The sequence below is a fragment of the Corvus moneduloides genome, chromosome 3 (genome assembly GCF_009650955.1).
Source record: "Corvus moneduloides isolate bCorMon1 chromosome 3, bCorMon1.pri, whole genome shotgun sequence".
Taxonomy (NCBI): Eukaryota; Metazoa; Chordata; class Aves; order Passeriformes; family Corvidae; genus Corvus; species Corvus moneduloides.
Genome location: NC_045478.1, coordinates 91753599 through 91775180, shown reverse-complemented (window position 1 = coordinate 91775180; position 21582 = coordinate 91753599). Strand labels below are relative to the sequence as shown.

Sequence of the window (21582 nt, the reverse complement as noted above, 5' to 3'; positions counted from 1 at the left end):
AAAAGAAGGTGGCAATTAGGAAAGCCTGAGCTGCGTGGAAGCTAAGAGACAGGCCAGGAATTATGAAAAACAACTATCCCATCAACACATGCAGGGGTGCCTGCTGACCTCTCACTAGGAAAGCAGTGCCTCAGCTACAAAACTGAATCCAGATGAGGCTGTTCATGTGGACTGGCAGCAGCATATCACTTTGCCACATTGGCTAAACTCGGGTTCTCAGATTACCCCCCAAAAATCACAGTTGCCAGTATGCCCGCAGAAAACTGTACCTAATTTGGAACAGCGATTGGCTGTGGTGATCTATGGATATGTGAGGCAAAGTTTGTAGGGAGAGGCAATATCTTTTATTAGAGTGACATGACTGGAGGGATTTGGGGTGGGGGGGGAAAAGAAAACCAAACCAGATTTATGTGTCAGGTTTCAAAGCATAAAATCTTCTTCAAGTGACTAGAAAGCCTGCAAGTATCCTGAATTAGATTTTCTGTACATACAAGTTTGACTTTTCTTCCCCATGCGAAGTATATCACCTGTTTTAGGATACTGGCGTTCCCTACACACTTCACCCTTGCTAATTAGGAACATTTACTGCAAAAAGCTGGAGTATCATAAAATCCCTATCCCTTTTTTTTTCAAGTAAACTGAAGCACATGAAGCCTAGATTTCCAACCCCCCCCCTCCCCATATGCAGCTTGCAATTACTAGAGCTTGCAGTCAACTGGAACTGAAGCTGCTGTGGGTCACTGTAAATCAGGGTGAGAGACAATGAGTAGAATACACACAAAAAATTATGGTTCTCAAAGCCAGACAAAGCCACCAAAAACGTGGTGCATCAGAAAATTAGGGTTCCAGATCTACACTCAGCACCACTGCAACCTTGTCATGTGAAGCAAGATTCTTCAGTGCCCTTTGCATATATCATTCAGGCTCACAAGTCCCATGTGTGTCTTTTGAAAAAGTCAAGATTTAATGCTGGAAATTCTTAGCCTATAGCTATGTCTTCTTAGTCGCTTAAACTGTAAAATGAGAGGATAAATTACTCTCTTTTTGGCAGGACTTCTTGTGGATATCACTCAGTGGTATCTGGAAAGCAGCTCTGAACCCCTTCTCAACTGAATAAACCAATTAAACTAGTATCATCTATCAGGGATCTGATATTGTACCTCTCTGTGGTGGAATCTGAGTAGCTACAATTATGGCTCATTACAGCAAAATATTTCAGTCTTTATTTTACTGTTTAGCAAGCACCAAAGTAAACCTTTCTCTCACTGGAACCTCCTTTAACCTTCTCCATCCTCTCCACCAGCCCAACACCTCACTTCCCTTGGAAGGGCTCCCACTGCTTACTCTTGCAAGTCATGTGATGCCAACACATGTCAGATCCTGAGGGTGGTCATTTGGCTGCACGCCGTTGCTGTCTTATGCCGAACAGCTGGCACAGGGAGATGTGTTTAACTCTAGGGGTCCTCTCTCTGATCCACGCTAAAGTCAAATTCACTCAGTAACAGAGCAAGCTATTTCCTGCCCTAATGGAATGACAGAGCGCTACTGATGGAAAATGAGCTGATGATGTTTTATCTTTTGCCAGCATCCCCCAACAGCCAGAAACGTAAATTGAAATGCTTAAGCCAAGCCATATATGATCCCCCTCTTCGAAAAATAAACAGAAATCCTGAGCAGGCATTATGGATGGTAAAGTCCTCGGGTGTGATTTGGGGCTTGATTTGTATTTTCTTGGGTGACAGCCCATCTGGTCATCTTTCCTTTGGCCCGTAAATGCTCCTTTGAAAAGCTCCCATTCCTCCAATGGCTTAATTTCTCCTCTGAGCCGTTGTGGGGGGAAAGCAAATGGATGGTAGGAAGGTGCTCAACAGTATTTCGTTCAGAGTGAAAAAGGCCCATTTCCAAATGAAACACATACAAATAATACTGCCTTTACAACAGAGGGTGATTATGGAAAACCCCTTTTCTAAAGCTGCAGGCAGCCAAGAGCCCTTCATTTCTCACTCCTGTGTATGGCCAGGAATTCAAATCCTCATGCCCTCGCTAAAGAACAGACTGGGTTTGCATTGTGAAATGTCTTTCTCGGCAAGAGTTATAAAAAACATAACTGTCCCTGGGAGACAGAGGGGAGGGAACTGTCATTATTTGAGGCTGGATTTCATTCATGTGGCTGACTGATGAATTGCTTCCCTGAAGTACAGACTGCACTCGAGGACTAATGTTTGCTGGGCTCAGGAGGCAGACAGTTACCATCAGTTAACCAAAATACTAGGAAGGGGAAGCGAAATAGTGCCAGGTCCTTTTGTGGTCCCTAAAAGGTGGTGTATATATAGGGCTCTTTTTATAAGCACATTTTGTATATTTGAAGTTTTCCAGATCAAGAGTATCACCTGGGAAAGTACAGCATCCAGTTACTTGATTCGCCAGTTAAAAAAATTCAAGAATTTGTAAAAACAATCATTCCTGTGGAATTTTATATGTAAAACTTCAAGTAGTGTAAGAAATTATTTTGAAATTTTGGCTCCACTTAAAATGAAATATTTTAGTTTTTTAAAAGCAGAGATTTATTCCCACACCTTATCCTAATGGCTAATCATTCCCCAAAACTGGTGGGAAGGAAAATATAAGGACCATGAAGACAGCATGTAGGGAAAAGAGAGAGAGAAAAAAAGAGAAAAAGGGCATAAACCAGCATCAACAATACACTATATGACAGACCTAATTTTACTTAATAGCCTCACACATGTGAAATGAAAAAGGTAAGAAACAAAAAGAATGAACAGTGAAAAAGCAACTTGGATGTTCTGACGTCTCATAGTAGTCAGCTGAAATTCAAGGCACACCACATCTCTAACTACATTAAGGCTGAACTAACAGAATAAATTATTGTTAGAATAAATTACCAATCATAAACTATGAATAGAAATAATTAAAAAAAAAAAACCCTGAAACTTTTATGCAAGTAAGTTTAAAGTAACCTAGATGTCATCAAACTTGGAGGAAAGAGTTATCATCTACCTGCTGAGTTCTACTGAAAGATATATATTTATTTTTTTAACATCTTATGAAGCTGCTCTGCCTTGAACAAATGCTTTCTGAGTCAAGGAAAAGGGCCTGGTTACAGTTGTATTTATTAATCTTGACTCCTCTCACACCCTTGACTGAGCCACCTCTCCAGAAAAGCTGGATCTTCAACTATTGCTCACCTGAAAGTCTCTCTGAGGAAATGCATACACAATCAAGATCATAAAAGCAACACAATGCTGTCAGAACCTTTCCTCCCCAGGAAAATGCAAGCTGTGTTCATTTGCACTGCCAAGCAGTGTCATGGGGCAAGGAGGGCAGGGGGAGCACAGGGACATTTCTTTACATGTGATATTAACACGGCAGCTGCTCTATTTTTAAGAATAAAACCTTCTGTGTTTTGATGAATCAGCAGATGACAATGACACTGATAATGGAAACAGTCTCTATTGTGGGCATGCACCCTGTCCACATCCCCAGTATCATTTATAGATGTCGATATCAGAGGACTGGACAAATTTGGAGGCTTTGCTTTCTAAATTAAACATGATTAGCAGCTGTCCCTTTGTCTCAAGGGCTGGTCCAGAAGAGAGTGTACCAATGTTCTACTCAGCGCCTTCCTCCCAGTTAGGCTACCTAGAGTCTGAGACAGCGCCTCCACGTGCTGTGACCTCCACACTAGTAAAGAGGTACAGCTTTAGACATTCGCTCTTGTGAGAATTTGGTTTAAAATCTATAAAAATTTGAGAAGTCACAGCAACAGAAACAATTGTGGGAAGAGAACTGTGCATAAAATGCACGGGTTTTTGAACTGGATCAGGAATCTGTGACCTAAAGTGCTTCCTAACATAGTGGTCTAAGGTTACAAGTAGGGAACGTCAAACATGTCAGGAATCACCACATTGCTCTCAAACATAATCTGTGAAGGGCAGATACAGTGGGTAACACTGCAGCAGGGCTTCTGAGAAAGTCATCCTTGAGCACAGGAGCCTTGGACTGCTGCAATCCACAGAAAGATACCTAATGATATCAGCATGAAAAAGGTGCCATTCCACTCAATCAGTGAGTAGGAGGAACATATCTGCCAAGCTAATATATATAAGAAAAGAACTTCATAATTAAACAACAGGACATAAAAAAGGATGTGAAGTACAAATGTGAAAAAATTCATAAGTAATGAATTCACAGGAGACGCAAAGATTAAATTTTATTAAAGGCAGGATTTAAGGCATTTTAAACTAACACTTCTGTGATTATTACTACCATTTCAACTCCAATACTTCTTGCTATATTTCAATTAAAATATTACAATACCTGATAGTGCTCAAGGGACACAAACTGAAATAGACCAGAGAGTGTCAGGGAGCAACATGAAACATGTTTTTCTTTCATGGTTTCAAAGTCAACTCCACTTGGATGCAGTTTAAAAAAAACCAAATTCAAAAACCCCACCACTAAATTTAGAACTGAAATTATATGGGACCCAAAAAGTAACTGTTTGGAAGTTAGAAATCTCAGAGGTCTAAATAACAATGAACAGAACATGTCTTTCAAAGTGTATTGGAGCTGGTTCTTAGCTGGATTACTCCCATTTTCCACTGATACAATTTCTGCAAAATCAAGTCAACTCAGTTTCACTTGCTGAAAAGTGAAGCAACCAAATGGTAAATCAGAAGCAGGGTTTTTAACCCCAGTGTGTCTTCTCAACACCTCAAGCACAAGATTGAATCATAAGTCTTGAAGCCAAATAAGAGGTTATCAATAATTCAGACATTGGCATTCAGGCATGCAAACAGCATTACCAGGGCTGGTGTTTATTGGTTCTCTTAAAACATGTTTAAAATTAGAAACATAGGCCAAAACATAGTCTCATTCCATGGAGCTTTTCCAGATTTACAACAGTGGTGTATACATACTCACTCCAAGTTTACATCAAGATCATTTAAAGACTAACCCAAAAGTCACTGAAATCAATGGAAAAACTTCAGCAGATTCAAGAGGCCTTGGATCAAATCCTACCAGAAGTATTTGGCTCAGTAACACTGCAAGGTTTCATACTAATTTTTTTTTTCCTTAATGGTCCTTGTAGAGTAAATTTGTTCAGTCAGGAAATCAAAGCACAGTGTCATGCCAGTCACTAAAGCTCAATGTCTTTTCTAAAAATAAGTCCATATTCTTTCTATTCCCTTACTCTGCCCCATGAAAATATGGCATGAAGGAAGGTGATAGTTTTGTTTATTCATGGCTCTTAGTAGAAAGCAGCTTTTCTTTTATCCTCTTAAGTGAGTTATTATAGCTTGTAAATCTTAGGTTGTTTTACTCAGCGAGACGTATTCACCATGAGAAATACACCATTACTGCCACATTTAGCATCCATTAAGACATTATTTTTATGAAATTATTTTATAACTCATAACCACAATACAAAAGGTGCAGAGAAGCCTTTAGAATATAAAATAAAAGCATAAGTAAACAAGCAAGGTGTGCTACCTAAGACACTAGGGATAGAATTCTAACACCATTTTTGCACAACCGTCAACTAAAGCTGAGTAGACACTGCACATGAGTAATTGGAGGAAAAATTTGACTACAAATTCAGAAAAATAATCAAATTTCAAAATGTAAAATCTACCATATCAAAGGAGATCAGTGAACACGATATGCAGACATTCTGATTCTGCTGGTGACCAGCTCTACTGGATGTTCCAGAGGAAGAGACACATTATGCAGCTATTGAACAAGGACAATCAAAAAAAGTTTTCTTCAAATAACTTCTTGGCTTGTATCTTATGTCTAAGGTGTTACAGCCTTATACTCTTTTATTTATATGCTCTTATATAAGCAGATATTAACTTATATAAACAACCACTTTTTCTTTAACTCTTCTACTAAACTAAGAGCCCAAGTGCTATTTTGTAGATTGGTTACAATTCAATTTGAAATCATACAACAAAATAAAACTTTACCTAGTTTTTAAATAGCTGCTTTTCTGAATCATCAAATGTTCTCTTGAATTTTCATTCCAGACTCTAATTTGATTGCCTTCAGTGCTCAGTATTGTAGAAATAAAAACTGGAAATGCTTATAGTGCTTTCTAATCTACTGTTCTGCTAGAGCAGAGCTCTTTTTTAATCCCCATACTCTTCTTTTGTAAGTCCTATTTTAAATCAGTTATGCCTTTGGGCTAAAATTCTTCTCCTTTGAGGACTTTGTCCTAAAGAAACACATCCCTATGCTAGGAAATCTTCTCTGTGTAGCAGGAGAGGTAACTTACTGCTGCCATGGAATTGATGCGGTCAATGTAGTAGTCGGGCCAGCTGGTAGCAAGCTTATTAGGATCTTCTTGTTCCTGAAACAGAAAGTTAGGCAAGGTTACACAAGATGACTTTACAGGATGAAAGCTACTCAAGAACCACCTGGGATTCTTCACTGCTCTGCTCTTTATTGCGTTATCTCCCCCATATCCTTGTACAATGCACATAGACGTGTGGCATTTATTACAAACATTTCTGAAAGTGTAAAGTCAGCACCGTCACTATGGTGTGTCAGATAAAAAGAATCCCCTTCAGCTCAGATTATTAAACACAGAATAATAAAGCTTGATGGAGATACAGTTATCTTTGGCATCTAAGCAGCAAACCTCAGTCCCTTAAACATATTATGTTTGAAGTAGAAGGATAGCCCATTTACAGATAGCAGGTTTACATTTTGTATCTTTATACTGACAGATCTTATAAATGATTTGGTCTCTCTACTGTTGTGGTGATGGTGGAATTCACCAACAAAGGGGTTTAACGTCTGCTATGGAGAAAAAAACAACAGGAACCTGAAAAGAAGCTAAAGACTGCATAATTTTGATGTGATAAACGAAAACGGGTCCAGACTGGACATTAGGAAGCATTTCTTTACCAAGAGGTTGGTCCGACACTGGAAAAGGCACCCTAGAGAGGTGGCTGATGCCCCAAGACCGTTGATTATTTGAGAGGCATTTGGACAATGCCCTTAACAACCTGCTTTAATTTGATCAGTCCTGAATTGGTCAGGCAGCTGTACTAGGTGAATGTTGTAGGTCCCTCCAACTGAGATATTCTATTCTATCCTGTCCTAATCCTATCATATCCTGTAAATACAAGCAAAATCTCAGAACATCCAAAGGAGCACAACAGCATCCCCTCAATTACAGTAGGAGCAGTAGTAATTCTTATCTCCTCACCTCCCATGTAATCCACCTGAAATCATCTTCAGTAGGCTAATCTCAATCAACCTTCTAAAAGAAGGAACCAATTATTTTTTGTTCCTTGACTGCTCAAAGGAAATTAGATTTCCTTCTAATGAATCTGTTTATTTCTAGATAGGTGTAAGAGTCCCTGGTAACATAAGGATTGCCTTCCAGGATCCTCATCTCCCATTATAAACTAAAAATAACTAACATTAACACTCCTAGCATATGATAAGAGATTGAACCACTCATCCTAACAATGACCAAAGGAGACTGTGTGGATCTTGACAATGCTGTCTGTGCACAAAAGCTTACTCACACCAGAAAAGCTACCCTGGAAGATATATTTAAAAAAATTAAAAGAACAGGTCTATCAGAGTACCTCAGCTATTCTACCACTGTTTGGTTTAGAAATGAGAAATAGCTCTACGTGCCTCCTGTTGAGCCACATTCAGAAAACACCTTGTTACCTGACAATTTCCTGCCAGGGTACATACCAACACACGACAATTCTGCACAACTCAAGATCTTCCTATTTTGAATTAAAAACAAAGTCATGACTGAGATTCGGATCCTTCCCTCTCTTTCTTCCACTGGATTTTCAACATGTAAACTAAAGAAGCATCTCCATTAATGATACTGAAAAAACAGCTTTGTCCTCATCTAGAGAAGGACTGCAGTGCAGACACGTCAGGTCAGTGTCAGGTTGCACAGTACAGGTCATAAGCCTTTATTAACCCCTTGCACCCAACCAAACAACTAAGAAGAGTAGAAGAATTAAAGCATCATAAAGAAGAGCACTGTATTAAAAGTATGAAAGGTTGGCAAAGTGGTAAGAGATACCAACTACATCCACAATTGCTGTGCACACACCATGTACCACCACCTCATGATAATAGATGGTGCAATTAAGAACAAGGTGATGTTTCTCAAATTAATTGAGAAGTTCTGCTGATTTTTCTTACTTCCCTTTCCTGGCCACAAGAAGCAGGGATCTGACAGACCCATATCTCTGTCAAATAGACCATTACAGAAGTATGCAACTCTCTACCAACAGCCAGTTAGAATGGCCACATCACAGTTTTTGGTAGACTGCCTTTTGCTGCCCTTTACTGTGCAGAATAATACCTAGTGGTAACCACAACCCTGACAACAGTTTCACACTTGGCAGACCTTAGCCTCCCATGCAAAAACCAATATACGACCTTGACGATGGAAAAAAAAATTAAAAATACAACAGATAAGTACAGCATTATTTTTATATGATAATGTTATCATCCTCAAAGAGAACAACAGAAATAGGGAGCTAATCTAGAAGTATGAAGTAAGGTCATTCTGCAGGGAACCAGGCTGAGCCACCCATCTGAAGCACAATGAGTGCTCATGTGCCCTTCTGAATTTTTTTTCTGCAGAAAATTATAAAAGTCCTAGTGACAACTGTAATAGCTTGCAGAGTACAGCTGACAAGAACACTGTCAGAACAGGCAATACATGTATTATCTACATTTCTCCTGCCTCCATTCTGAATTCCAAGTAAAGAAACAAACACACATAAATTAAGGAATGCCTGAACTCATCACTTATATTCCAAAATAAGCTACAATATTTTTTGTCTTTAAGATTATTTAGGGTGAAAAATAAGTATAAATGCTTGAATGCTACCACTAACACTTCTAGATGTCTTTGTTAAAGATGCAGGCCAAAAACCATCAGGATAGATAAACTAGAAAAAATCGTAATTCTGAACAATTTCCTACCTGAACCCAAACCGCTAGAAATCTCACTGTCAGAACCAATGACAAGAAGACAATGATATCCTAAAGTATACCTGTATATATGATTAGCTTGACAACGATGCAAGGTCCTTGGTATATCCTGCTTTAGACCATTCTCCACCCATTAAAATTAGCCTGAACTCTTAGTCTGTAAGTCTTATTGTTTGAATTAAAACTGGGAAAAAAATTTGTTCCAGTGGAACGCAGAATGTAAGATTTTTTCCTGAATTAAAGCCCAGACAGAAGATGTACATTGCTGAGGTTAAAAAAGTTTTAGCAGATACCCCACTAAGCAATCCTTGCTTGCTGAAGTTGTTTTGGTCTAGAAGCATATTCAGCAAAAGAGTCCATTCAATCTCAGTGGTCTTCCACACTCACTGCTCACGCCAGAATTTTATGGCTGTCAATGTGTGTTTTACTTCGCTAGAACAAATGAAAATGTAGTTAAAAACTGGCACTCTATTTCAATATGAAGTCCCAGAAAGCTATTTATACTCAGGATGAGCATATGGATTTTTATCCAGCCCCATGAAATCATTAGGTGGCACAGACTTATTTACAGCAATTACCTAAGTGATACTTTTAAAAGAGTCACGTTCACACCTGTAGCATCAGAGAAATTAGGGAAAAAAACCCCAAACATTTAACTGCCTAAATTATGTAGAGTTCTGCTCATGCTAAGAGATTGCTGTACCAGGCTTTCTCTCAAAAAGGCGAAGACAAGTTGAAAATAAAAGGCAATCAAATCTGTGGAGTAGGGTGCAACAACGGGGTGCTGGGGGTTTTTGTGTTTTGTTTTTAATATATTCACAGAAAACTGCAAGGCAACTTGATGATAATGGCAAAACCTTTCCCTTGCTCCAGGAGACACAGAGAAGGGAAAAAAATGCGGCTTTAATACATAAAGCCGCATAGGTATCAAAAGCTGGAAACAATAACCCATCTGTATAAGGAAAAACATTAGCTGAAGGAATCTATTAAAGCAAAGCCTTCTTTTAGCTCCTTGAATAGTGTAAATATTACATTAAAAAACAGGCGTCAGCTTGTGGACTTTATAAGGGGCCATATCATTCTTCACTGAAGTAACAACTATGTAACTGCTGTGAAAACAGGATCTTGATACTATACAAGCCTGCAATATAGCCAAGGTATTATATAGGCTTTGACACTAATTTGGACAGGCTCCATGACTTGGTGGAAAGTGGAACTTATGACTTCATCCCAAATAGGACTTAATGGAGTTCTGCAAATATTTGGACCATCTGAACCAATCAAAATGAAAGAAAATAAAGCAAAGAATTGTGCGCACAGCTCAGCTGATCCCGAAACCCTTTTTTGCAAATCCTGGGAGACCTGATCCATTGGGCAAGCTGTTCTCTAGAGACCAGAGACTTTACAGGATGCCATGTCAGTGAGACAAGCATTTGCAATACAAAGACTGCCATACTAGACTCATACTAGACTAGTGGTCATTATAGACCACTGCCTTTGTTGCAAAACCTTCTAAAAAGAAGTGCTAAACACTAGTGTTACAAAGATCATGTGGAAATGCAGATATTCACAGCTGAGCAGATCATGAAAATGAAAGACACTGTTTACATGGTGTTTCTTCCAAAATGATTTCAGCCTTGAAAGAAACAGCACAGGGGAAGCCCTTACATTTACTGCCTGCATTGAAGCTTTTCTGGGGCAAGCACTGCGTTTCAGTTTCCAGTGATGACACATTGGTATTTTACTCTGCACCAAGCCAATTCCAAAATATTGAACAGTTCTCCAGAGCATGTCCTGAAAATATGATCATGTCAAAGCATTAATAAATACATCCACAAAATTAGCAGCTTTAGAAGGCTTCTTTCCTACAGATGGAGACAGAGAGGTATATATTCTGACATGACAATTAAAACTCATTATCAGAGCTAGGAAGAGACTGACACTCTTTGACACCAAATCCAGCACTCCCTTACTTCCACCATTATTTATGCCAGGTTGTTTTTATGCAATGTCAACAAATATTAACTCCCTGGGGTCAGGAGGCCATCCCTGGATGTCCAACCATTACATGGACTTTGCCACTACCTGCACACACACACCCCTGCGATAAATTGCTGATGACTCATGAAGTCCTTCTAACAGGCAAACTATAAAATAAAACTTCCTCCTTGAACAGATGCATCAAGAAATGAATCATCTGTTATAGATGTCACAGGACAAGCATGGGTACTCTTGGAATGACCTCTATTCATTGATATCACGTCTTCCTCCTCAAACCTATGTCTTCAGTAGGGCAGACAGCTGATCTTAATGTTTTGCACAGTTGAGAACAGGATGGGAACAAGCCACACACCTGATTTAAAATCCTTCTTGGACAGGAAGCCATGATACTGTTCACTGAGCTTGTCTCAATGTGCAAACACAGATGAAGAATATAAAATGAGGCTACTGTAATATAAATTCCTGTCCAAGCTCGCTCGCTGCATCATGTCCAGACACTGCATGCTCAAGTTTCTATTTGGGTCACAGGGAAGTTCATTTCCTTGCAAAAGCCACATTAAGGTTTGTGTGGTTCCTCTTCTCAACAGCCTTCACACATCATTTGAGTACATCACAGAGCTGAAAGATGGGTTATTTTACCTGGTCTGAAAGGTCAGCATCATCACATACAGCTCAGAAAATATAAATCATGGAGTTCACGTCATTACAAGAAACTTATATAGTTTAAGAAAAAGTGTCATATATTATTTATAATATCTGATATTATAAATATATATATATACATATATATATATATATATAATTAGCCCCTGTAGCTATTTTTTTCAAATTTTGCTTTGAAAAGCAATGGGAATTGGAATCCTGATTACAAATAGCTGGCCATTTCTTTGGGGGGGTGTTCAGATTTTTCTTTAATGACAGTTGACTGAAATTTTAACATGATTTACATCAATTAAGATCAAAGCTCTGCTGGATAAATATTCTCTATTTCTTGTTGAAGCCCTCCCACATTCTTCACAGTAACAGCTAGCTGGTAAAATGTTCATCTGAGACGTGCAGGATTCAGAATTGTGTCCATATTCTGTTTCAACATGAAGTGCATGACCCTTGACATGAATATTCTGGCCACTAAAAACAAGGTGGGGTTTTTGTTTGCTTGAAAGGTAGAAGATGGTTATTACTGGTTCTCCATTTCCCACGAGTGCAAATCTTTTCCCTTCAGAGACGTAAAGACTCAACTCGTCGCAGCATCTGCCATTAATGCTGAGTACAGTCCAATCTTGTAACACCTTGCACTGCACACTGACAAAGGCCCTTCAAGAAATTACCATATTGGGTTTTCCAGTGTCTCTATCAGTGAGATCAGCAGAAACAGGAAAAATGGGATGCAGACAATTACACAGTACCCAGTTACACAGGAAATCTGTAGTGCAGCCAAGAATCAATCCACAGAAGTGGTACTGCACTCTCATTCAAATCACCGTTCTCCCTTTTTTCATGTCTGACCTACTGACTTTTCTTCACTTTAAGAAGTTCAACTTTCAAAGAAACATTTACTTGTTTATTAACACATTGCCCATTCTACTGGCTGTGTCTCAGTTCAGAGCAGCCAAAGTTTCACAAATAAAAAGTGCTTTCATTGTAAGACACAAAATGTGTTTGATCTGCTGTGGGACAAAATGCTAATTCAGATGTGGAGCTAAAATACATCTAAGCTTTTCAGACAGTTTATGCCTCCAAAAAGCCAGCCATGTCCCAAGAGATGCTAATTTTGAAACAGCACAGACCATAGGACTGAACCATTCACTAGACAGATGTGGTCACCGCTCCATTTCTCAGACTTCATGACTAGCATTTACACAAATAGTCTCAGAGTTTTGGGAAGGAAGCTATATCCAAGCCTTTTAAGCACAATTTACCCAGATTGAGAAAAACAAACATTACTTCTCTCCCTGGAATTAAGCTATTGATGTGCAGATAATAATCCTTCTGCCACAAAAGCAGTCTACTGTATAACTTATTAAAAGAGAATATTCATTAATCACCAGCTGGAGCATGCAATTGAGGAGTTCTAATTGCCTCTCACAAAGGTCAGGTATATCCATACAAACTTACAGTTCACTGCATTATGACACAGGGTTATTTTCCTTAACAGATCACAGGGTGGGTTTTTTCTTTTTTTTCTTTTTTAGCTTCATTTAGCCCAAGCTCTGCCCTGTTACCAGTAACTTGACAAACCTAATTATGATCTCTGATGCTGCTTACTAACTGGTCTTTCAGGGGAAGAATCAAAGGCTTCATATTATTATTTATATTACAAAATACCTAATACTGTCAAACTGTGGAACTCCCTGTAAAAATTACAATAAAGTATAAAAGTGACAAAGGGATACATTTATGAACAATGCAGATTCCTGCTTAGAAAGCATTTCCTAGTATTGAGAGAAGCTTCAGTGTGGCTGCAATTCACCAGCATGGATTATCAGTCATTTTTGAAAGATGGTTGGCTCTACCAGGGCTGAAAACTTTCCAGTCAAGTTAAATATATGATTTTTTTTTTAACTAATTATGCCATCTCTCACTTCTTTTTTGCTTCCCAAGCACTCAAAGATACAGAATGTCCAGCAGTTGTACCTTATACACACATGATGTGTCATTTCCAACCTCCTCTAAAACTCAAAGACACTTCAAATTAATTATTCCTAATTGGTATCAGTCTAAGGGTAATGAAGGCCATGCTTTTATTTCTTGTCCTCCAGAAAACACAGGAGATCCACTGCATATATGGACAGGGAGAGTTGCTCACAGAAAATAGACTAGAATGCCATAACTGGCAGGCAGAAAGGTGATTGGTGCATTGTTTTGAGCCAAAGAATTAGTGCTGTCTGAAACCTCAGAAGCCTCAACCACTGATTTTAATGTATAACTGTGGTGTTTAAACCAAGCTTACATTTACAATAAACATCTCTGGCATAAGACTTACAATAGATTGCTGATGGAGAGAGTCCCATTTTAAGGAACTTTGTATTTTAGTAGGATTGCATAGTATACTTCCAGTTTTAAGAACCTGTCTTCTCTTCTCTTTACTCTTCTTTTGTCTTTTTACCATTCTCCTCGATACAGACAGATGTGAACTTGCTGCCACCACTGACTGCAGCAGCCTCTTCTTATCACTTACGGATCATACAAGCCCGCTTGTCCCTCTTCAAACATATTGAGCCCTGCTACAGGATGGGAATCCCACCATCACCATGCATTAATTTACGATTATAGTGTGTGAAGTGAGCAGGAAGATAATTGCCCCTATGTTTACAGAACTACTTAATTGTACAGCTGAGGTCACCTTGAATTATCCATCAATTTCTGCCCTCGGGACAAGGCTTTCTTGCCAAATTGAAGTGCACCAATATTAAACATTGTTCCTCTGTTGAATCTTTAGCCTCTGCCATGGCAGTTGGTGTCTTGTTGACTAAATTGTCCTGTCTCTGTTGCTGCATAAAGATCCTTCTGTGCTATTACCTGAAGTCCATAGTCATGTTTAATGCCTTTTACATGCTCTACTTTCCACATGTCCCAAACCAACCAACTGCTATTTTGCTGTTGATAAGTGTATAATCTAAATAATGAGCTGCCAGATAAGGTGATCCATGAATTCCCTGCACTTTCAATGAAAAAGTACTCAGGAGCCTACCTTTCCTCAGCCCATCCACTTCTTTTGGAGGTGAAGGGAAACGTCCACTAGTGAGGATCCCACCAGTTAGAAGATTGATTCATGATCATTCTACCCAGAGGGTCTTCAGAAGAAGACAAAACGTTTCTCATGGACATGGCCTGCTCAGCGGGTGTGTGGCTGTGGACTTAGGCTGTACTCCTGAAGCACAGCTCTGTTCCCACAAGCCTGCAGCAAGCTTGAGGTCAGGGTCAAGGTTCTGCAGTAATGTCTGTAATCTGCAGCAGGTGAAGCCAGCAATCTGTCACTGTCCCAACAAACCCTAAGCAGCAGGAGCAGGACATATTCTATTGTTTCGTTAACAACCAAACTCTGCACTGTCCCTCCTACTCTTTACTCTGTGTTTGTACAGGTACTGTGTGTACATTTCCCTTAACCCCATCCAGCTTACGGTCAACATTCCATGGATACGGAAAAGGACTTTTTCCTTACCCCACCAGCTTACCTTTTCTCCTTTCCAACAGCACTGTTTTCGGCTGTATTCTACCACACCAGAATGTTGTCACTTGGGACTGTCTCCTTCCTCACTTCCTTTCCTCCTCCTCCTGGCATTCTTTAGTCAATGTGAAAAGCCACAGAAGGGCCCAGACCGTGTAACTGAACCTCCAAGTTTATCTTTTTGTCCTACTGTTTATCTCCAACAAGCAATCACTTAAAATCTTCTGTAAATAAAACGAAGTCACCTACCATGCATGGCAAACATTCGGTATGTTGCCTGATGATGGACATGAAATGCCATTTACTGTGCTCAAACATACACAGAACTACCTAGGACACACCTACTTAGAGCCAGCAGAGATATTTAGCACAAGTCCTTCTGAAAGCACACAGAGATTTTTTTAATACCAAATTCTAAAAGGTTTCTCTTCACTGTTCATAACCCATCCGCTGTCTGTTTTTCCAGTGACACTACTGCTTGCTTTAGTTCACTTCTGCTCTGGGTCCTTTAATAAGCATGATGACAGTAAGATGGTCAGTGCAGCCAGTGTATGTTCCTTTTCTCCATCATTTAACCCTTCACTATTGAAAAAAAAGTTAGGAGTTATGAGGCAGGTGAACAAAGGAAATAAATACAGTCTGAGAGGCCCATGGCTTTTAAGCTGCTAGCCCAGTATTTGAGTGTATCACTCTACCTACCTCCGCCCTTTCCATAAACTCAGGTAAAACTGTTTCTCTCAGCCTTCATTTCTCTCACTTAGCACATCTGCAAAGTGTTTGGGATGCCAAGTGCCTTTCAACAGATGACTGAATTATCGCGGAAGATAATGTGATTTTCACCTCAATTAAGGTGCGTATCTGAAACTGTCACATCTGACTGCAATGAAACTAAACAACTCTCCAGAAAGTAGAAGGAAATTTCTTTCTTTCTCTTCATAGCTGTCACTATATTCTGACAACTCTTTACTGTGTCTGTTTCTAAACTTCTCACTGAAAAGATAGGAATTCAGCAACTCTTCCTGCTCAGTATTCACTGGCTTCTTTAAGCCTGGTGAACATTCTGTGAAATTCAGAGTAAGCCCTGATCTCTGCCGAATTTGCTTCTCACACACCAGACAAACATGTTAGTTATTTACATATTCTTTGCCCCTGCTTATCCACCAAAGACTAATCTGAATGGTGAGGACTGCATTGTACAGAGTATATGTTGCAGTTGTTGTTGTTGTTGTTATTATTATTACTATACACCATCAGCCGGACTGGCTCATATTCAAATTGTGAAGAACCAGAACTTTTGCAAGAGAGCAGACAAGGACAGAACATAATCCAATGGCATCAGCATTTACATGTACTTCCCATGCAGCAGAGTTGGATTGCTCACCATTATTTTTGTTCTTAAGTACAGCAAATTACACCATGCTAGTAGGACGACAGCTGGATAAATGTTTTCTTTTTTTTTCTTTTCTTTTTTTCACACTAGGGTCAAATCTGCTTCCACTGAGTCCTCCCAAACTCCCACAGAAGGCAAGCCAAATGCAAAACACAGCATTAGGCATGATGATATCAACAATTTTCTAACCCAGGACTGTTTGGGGCCTGATTTTTGATTAGTGTTGAGTTCTAACTTCAACTGAAGCACTAGTAGCTCACCTGAAAAATGCAGACCTGCAAGATGGACACACCAATTCTGCATATTCAGAATGTCTATAGCAAATACCATGGCAAGTTTATGGCATTTTATGTCTTCAGCACTCTGAGCTAATGAGGTAGGAAGGCATTTTTTAAGCAACAACTAAATTTTTTTTTTGGAGAGAGAGAGGAGAGGGAGGAAGAAACTAAAAATATTCCATGCTGTTCCCATGGGGGGGTGGGGAAGAAAATACTTTTCAATTATACATAAATAAATATATAATTTCAAGACCCTGACCAAAGGTAACCTCTTAGGCTAGGATAAATAAATGAGTCTGCAACTGTTGGCATTGCAACATGGAAAACATAAACCAAATACAGCAGACAACTTGGAAACACTTATGATCTCCTTTTACGTCTGCTACAATGTGGTCTTTTAGGTGTCACAATTCCAAGCTGTAATAATGGTGTATCATTAGAATTGTGCATGCATTTTTGCCTTCTTGACACTAAACTTATACTTTAAATTGTTACAGGAGTGACTTCAAGAAAAAAAGTTAAGAGGAGTCTCTAACGTCATTAAGCCTACTATATTGTTTCGTCAAGTAATCACTTTGAGGTCTTTGCTATAGAAGCCAAAATAACATGGAAAAAACGTGAGAAAGAAGAAACAATTACAAGAGCTTCATGATAAACCATAAAAAGCAGGCAATGACTCTTCTGAAGTATGCTGACCTGCTTAAAAAATAATAGGGCAACATCAACAAATTTATATTATAATCATGTAAGATAAAATTTCTAAATTCATTATATGGAACTATAAAAGAATGAGATGGTATCTTACATGAATCTCAAGTTTTATTTTTCCAGTGAGAACACATTCTCTGCATTAAAAGATGTAGAAGGAGATTTTAGGCTTTACTTTACGCTGTATTAATGGTGCTGCCCAAATTTGGGAGCTACTGCTTCAGCCTATGACACACGTTAACAGGTTCCATCAACCAAACAGCTCTTTCACCCTGAAAAGACCCAAGCACACCACTAATCAGGAAATGTGCATATTTGCTGTATTAGTAACACTCTTGCAGCGTTTTTCTGTTTTCTGTTACTTCCAGAGTTCCTGAATTTGACTTTCTTAAGCCTACTTGCATTTATAGCAAAGTAATTTTTGAAGTCATGGGCCTGTCTTCCATACCTAGGCTAAAGATACTGAAATGACCCAATGGCAGCATCAAGCTAACAAATCATTCCAAACATCTGAACGTGAAGTCATTCTGCTAACAGAAAAAAGGAACAGATGCTGGTGGGAAAAAAGGAAGTTAACTCCACAATTGCTGGCATTTTCCAAACATCCAGCTGAAGGAATGCCGTGGTTTGCAAAGGGCAACGTCCTCCCACTGTGACTTCCCAGTGTTATGAGATTTCCAGTGAGCCCTAGGCTAATTGAAAGCAAGTCTATTTTCAGGGAATTAATTTGAGAGATTCCACATTTCAGACTGTTTCACTAGCAGCCTCCTGAGCTAAGGAAGTCATGCAGTCTTCCCAGACAAAAAGCAACCATGGATCCCAGGCACTGGGAGGGAACCAAATAGCATCTGCTACAGCCTGTTTCAAGGAGCTGGCCTCATAGCAATAATGCAGAACAGTAGACAGGAGGTTGCACGAAGCCTTACTGTTGCTCCCTTTCTTTATAGGGCCATGCAGCTGCTTTCCTAGTTTGATTTGTGAATAGTTTAGAGAATCACAAATCAATTTAGGATGGAAGGGGCCTTGAGAAAAAGGGACCTGCTCAGAGCTAATTTCAAATTTAAATCAGATTGTTCAGGTCATTGTCAAGGTTTGAATATTGAGTTAAATTAAAATGTTGACTGAAGCTCAACTTCAGCCACAAACTTCCAAAGCGTTGGTAGGAAGAGAAACAATTTGCTGTTGTACCAAAGACTTCACATAAAGTTTAATTCTTCATATCCAGTGTGGTTTTGCTGGCCTTTGCCCTGTGGTTATGAGACACCCTCATCGATTAGCCATCAATACTGCTAATTGTGGGATTGCTTACACTAAGCACTCAAAATCCCACACAGCTTCTTCAGCCTCCTACTGCACACCAACTGCTTTTGCTGTTAGGCTATCACACGTGCTGTGAGGGTTACTGTGTGTTTTCCAGACATCCCAGGGAACAGAGAGCAAAAGTAGCCATCCCCACATCCACCCACACTCCCCTTCAACACTTCATGCAGAGCAGCGAGAAAATCTCTCATGAAGTCACATCCAAGACTCATCAAACTGTGACTCCTTACAAATGGCTTCTCAAATACTGCAGCAAACCATCTTGTGTGTTCACGTCTGCTGCTCCCAGATACAGTATACGGAACAACAACTCTAAAGAAAGGAACTTATAAGGGACACATTAAATGCTCCTTAAAGCTATAAATCCATAACCAAAACAGTTTAATATTCCAAATCAATAACAGACTCTAAGAGTATTTCAAAGAGGAAAAAATAATGCAAGAAGATAAAACAGAAAACAATGCAACTTCAAACCACCCACTTCATTTATTATGGGACAACCACGTGCTTGGCAGTCTTCGTACAGAAAAGATGAACCCCAAAGGGCTTTCGTAGCTCAGAACAGACAATACAAAACCAAAAACCCACACTCAGACAACACAATGGTGTGATCTTCATCTGGCATATTGTATCACTAAATGAGACCAGATGAAGATCCATTTTCTCTCTTCTTTAGGGAATATCTATCATCCCCTGAATACCTCAGAACTGGCTGAATGGCAGATCACAGAAGGATCTAGTAACCCAGGGTCTAGTTAGAGGCCTTTCACTAGTGGTGTCCCCCAAGATTCAATACTGAACCCAGTATTGTTTAACTCATTCATCAATGACTTGGATGAAGGGGCAGATGCCTCCTCAGCTAGTTCACAGATAATACAAATCTGGGAGGAGTGGCTGATACCCCAGAGGGCTGTGTGACCCTTCAGAAGGACCTCAACAGGCTGGAGAGATGGGCAGGGAGGAACCTCCTGAAATTCAACAAAGGGAAGTGCAGGGTCCTGCAGCTGGGGAAGAATAACCCCATGGACCAGCACAGGCTGGGGGCTCAGCTGCTGGAAAGCAGCTCTGCGGACAACAACCTTGGGGTCCTGGTGGGCGACAAGGTGTCTGTGAGCCAGCAGCGTGTCCTGTGGCCAGGGAGGCCGGTGGTGTCCTGAGGTGCACTGGGATGAGCACTGCCAGCAGGTTCAGGGAGGTGATCCTGTCCCTCTGTTCAGCCCTGGTGAGGCACACCTGGAGCGCTGTGTCCAGTTCTGGGCACAAGAGAGACATTGAGCTACTGGAGCAGGTCCAGTGGAGAGTAACAAAGATGGTTAAGGGACTGGAGTATCTCTCTTACCAGGAAAGGCTGAGGGAGCTGGGCCTGTTCAGCTTGGAGAAGGGGCAGCAGAGAGGGGATCTTATCAATGCCTATCAGTATCTGAGGGGAGGATGCCAAGAGGCTGGATCCAGGCTCCTTGTGGCGCTGAGCAATAGGACGGGAGGCAATGGGCAGAAACTGATGCACAGAAAGTTCCACCTAAATGTGAGGCAGAACTTCTTTACTGTGTGGGTGACCAAGCACTGGAACAGATTGTCCAGAGAGGTTGTGAAGTTTCCCTCAACAGAGATATTCAAGAATGGTCTAGATGCAATCCTGTGCCATGTGCCCTAGAATGACCCTGTTTGCCACAGATGATCCCACTGCTGGTCCCTTACCCATTTTGTGATTCTGTGATCTCCATGTGTATCTCCTACTTTAAAGCAGGAACCTGAAGAAATGAACTCCTATCTAAATACATCAAGTGTAATGCAGTCTCCTGCTCTTAGAACCTCCCTATGAAGCCTTAAATGCAAAGAAAAGACATCAGGGTTTGGAATAAAAGCCCTGCCAGTTCACTTTAACATAGAAACACTTCACAGAACTGTCTCTCCATCTTAATGAATCAGAAACTACACAGTGCAAAGCCACAGATGCACAGCAGCCCTAGAACAAACAGTAGGTGCAGAAATTTTCACTCACTTCTGAAAGCTTTCCCTAAAGGCAAGGAGGACTCCAGGTTTTATATTTGCATCCATCTTGTCGTTCATCCCTGGTAAGCTATGGTAATTATATAAAAAGCGGCAAAAGCAGCTTAGATCCCTCCAGCAGATTTCAAAGTATCTTACTCTATATCCAGCTGCACAATATCAAGCTATACTTTTTATGGTGACATTTTGCTGACAATTGAAACCTCAAGGGCAAAACTCAAAGAGACTCTCAAAGAAATAAAAAACCCACACCAGACATGTAGACCTTATCTTCATTGATGTTAGACAGTCAGCATGGGACCAAAAGTGGGAGTTTGTGAAAATGAACTGCAAATGGTATAAAAAGATGGTAGTAAAACCACTAAAAGTTAATGTCCAACTAAGGCTAGGATTCTCAAGAGTATTTCAAAGCCTATGAGGATGCAGCTCTGATCTTAGGAAAAGAGAACTGAATGCAAAGTGATGCTGCTTCTTTGTGAGAGAGGTGTAAATCTCCTCTAGGAGGGCATCTGGGGCACTCTGCACCTGGCCTGCAGCCTCAGTGGTTCACCACTGATCTGTGACCTCAGTCCAGGGGACTTGGACTCCTTAATGACTGTGTAATGCACAAAAGTGCCTTCTACTCTGTCCTTCCTGTTCCTTGCAGCAAGCTCATCGAATGCCAGAAACTTCACCACAAGAACATCTTAGAAGACACA

General features: G+C 40.1%; 1 protein-coding gene across 6 annotated transcripts in view; it reads right to left on the bottom strand.

The window, feature by feature from the left end:
- DAAM2 (dishevelled associated activator of morphogenesis 2) overlaps nt 1-21582 on the bottom strand; it is a 205449-nt gene that overhangs the window by 72355 nt on the left and 111512 nt on the right. For all 6 annotated transcript variants that reach the window (XM_032102750.1, XM_032102751.1, XM_032102752.1 and 3 more), the window contains one exon: nt 6299-6373. In XM_032102750.1, the coding sequence (XP_031958641.1) occupies nt 6299-6373 (75 nt within the window). The remainder of the gene's footprint in view (nt 1-6298; nt 6374-21582) is intronic.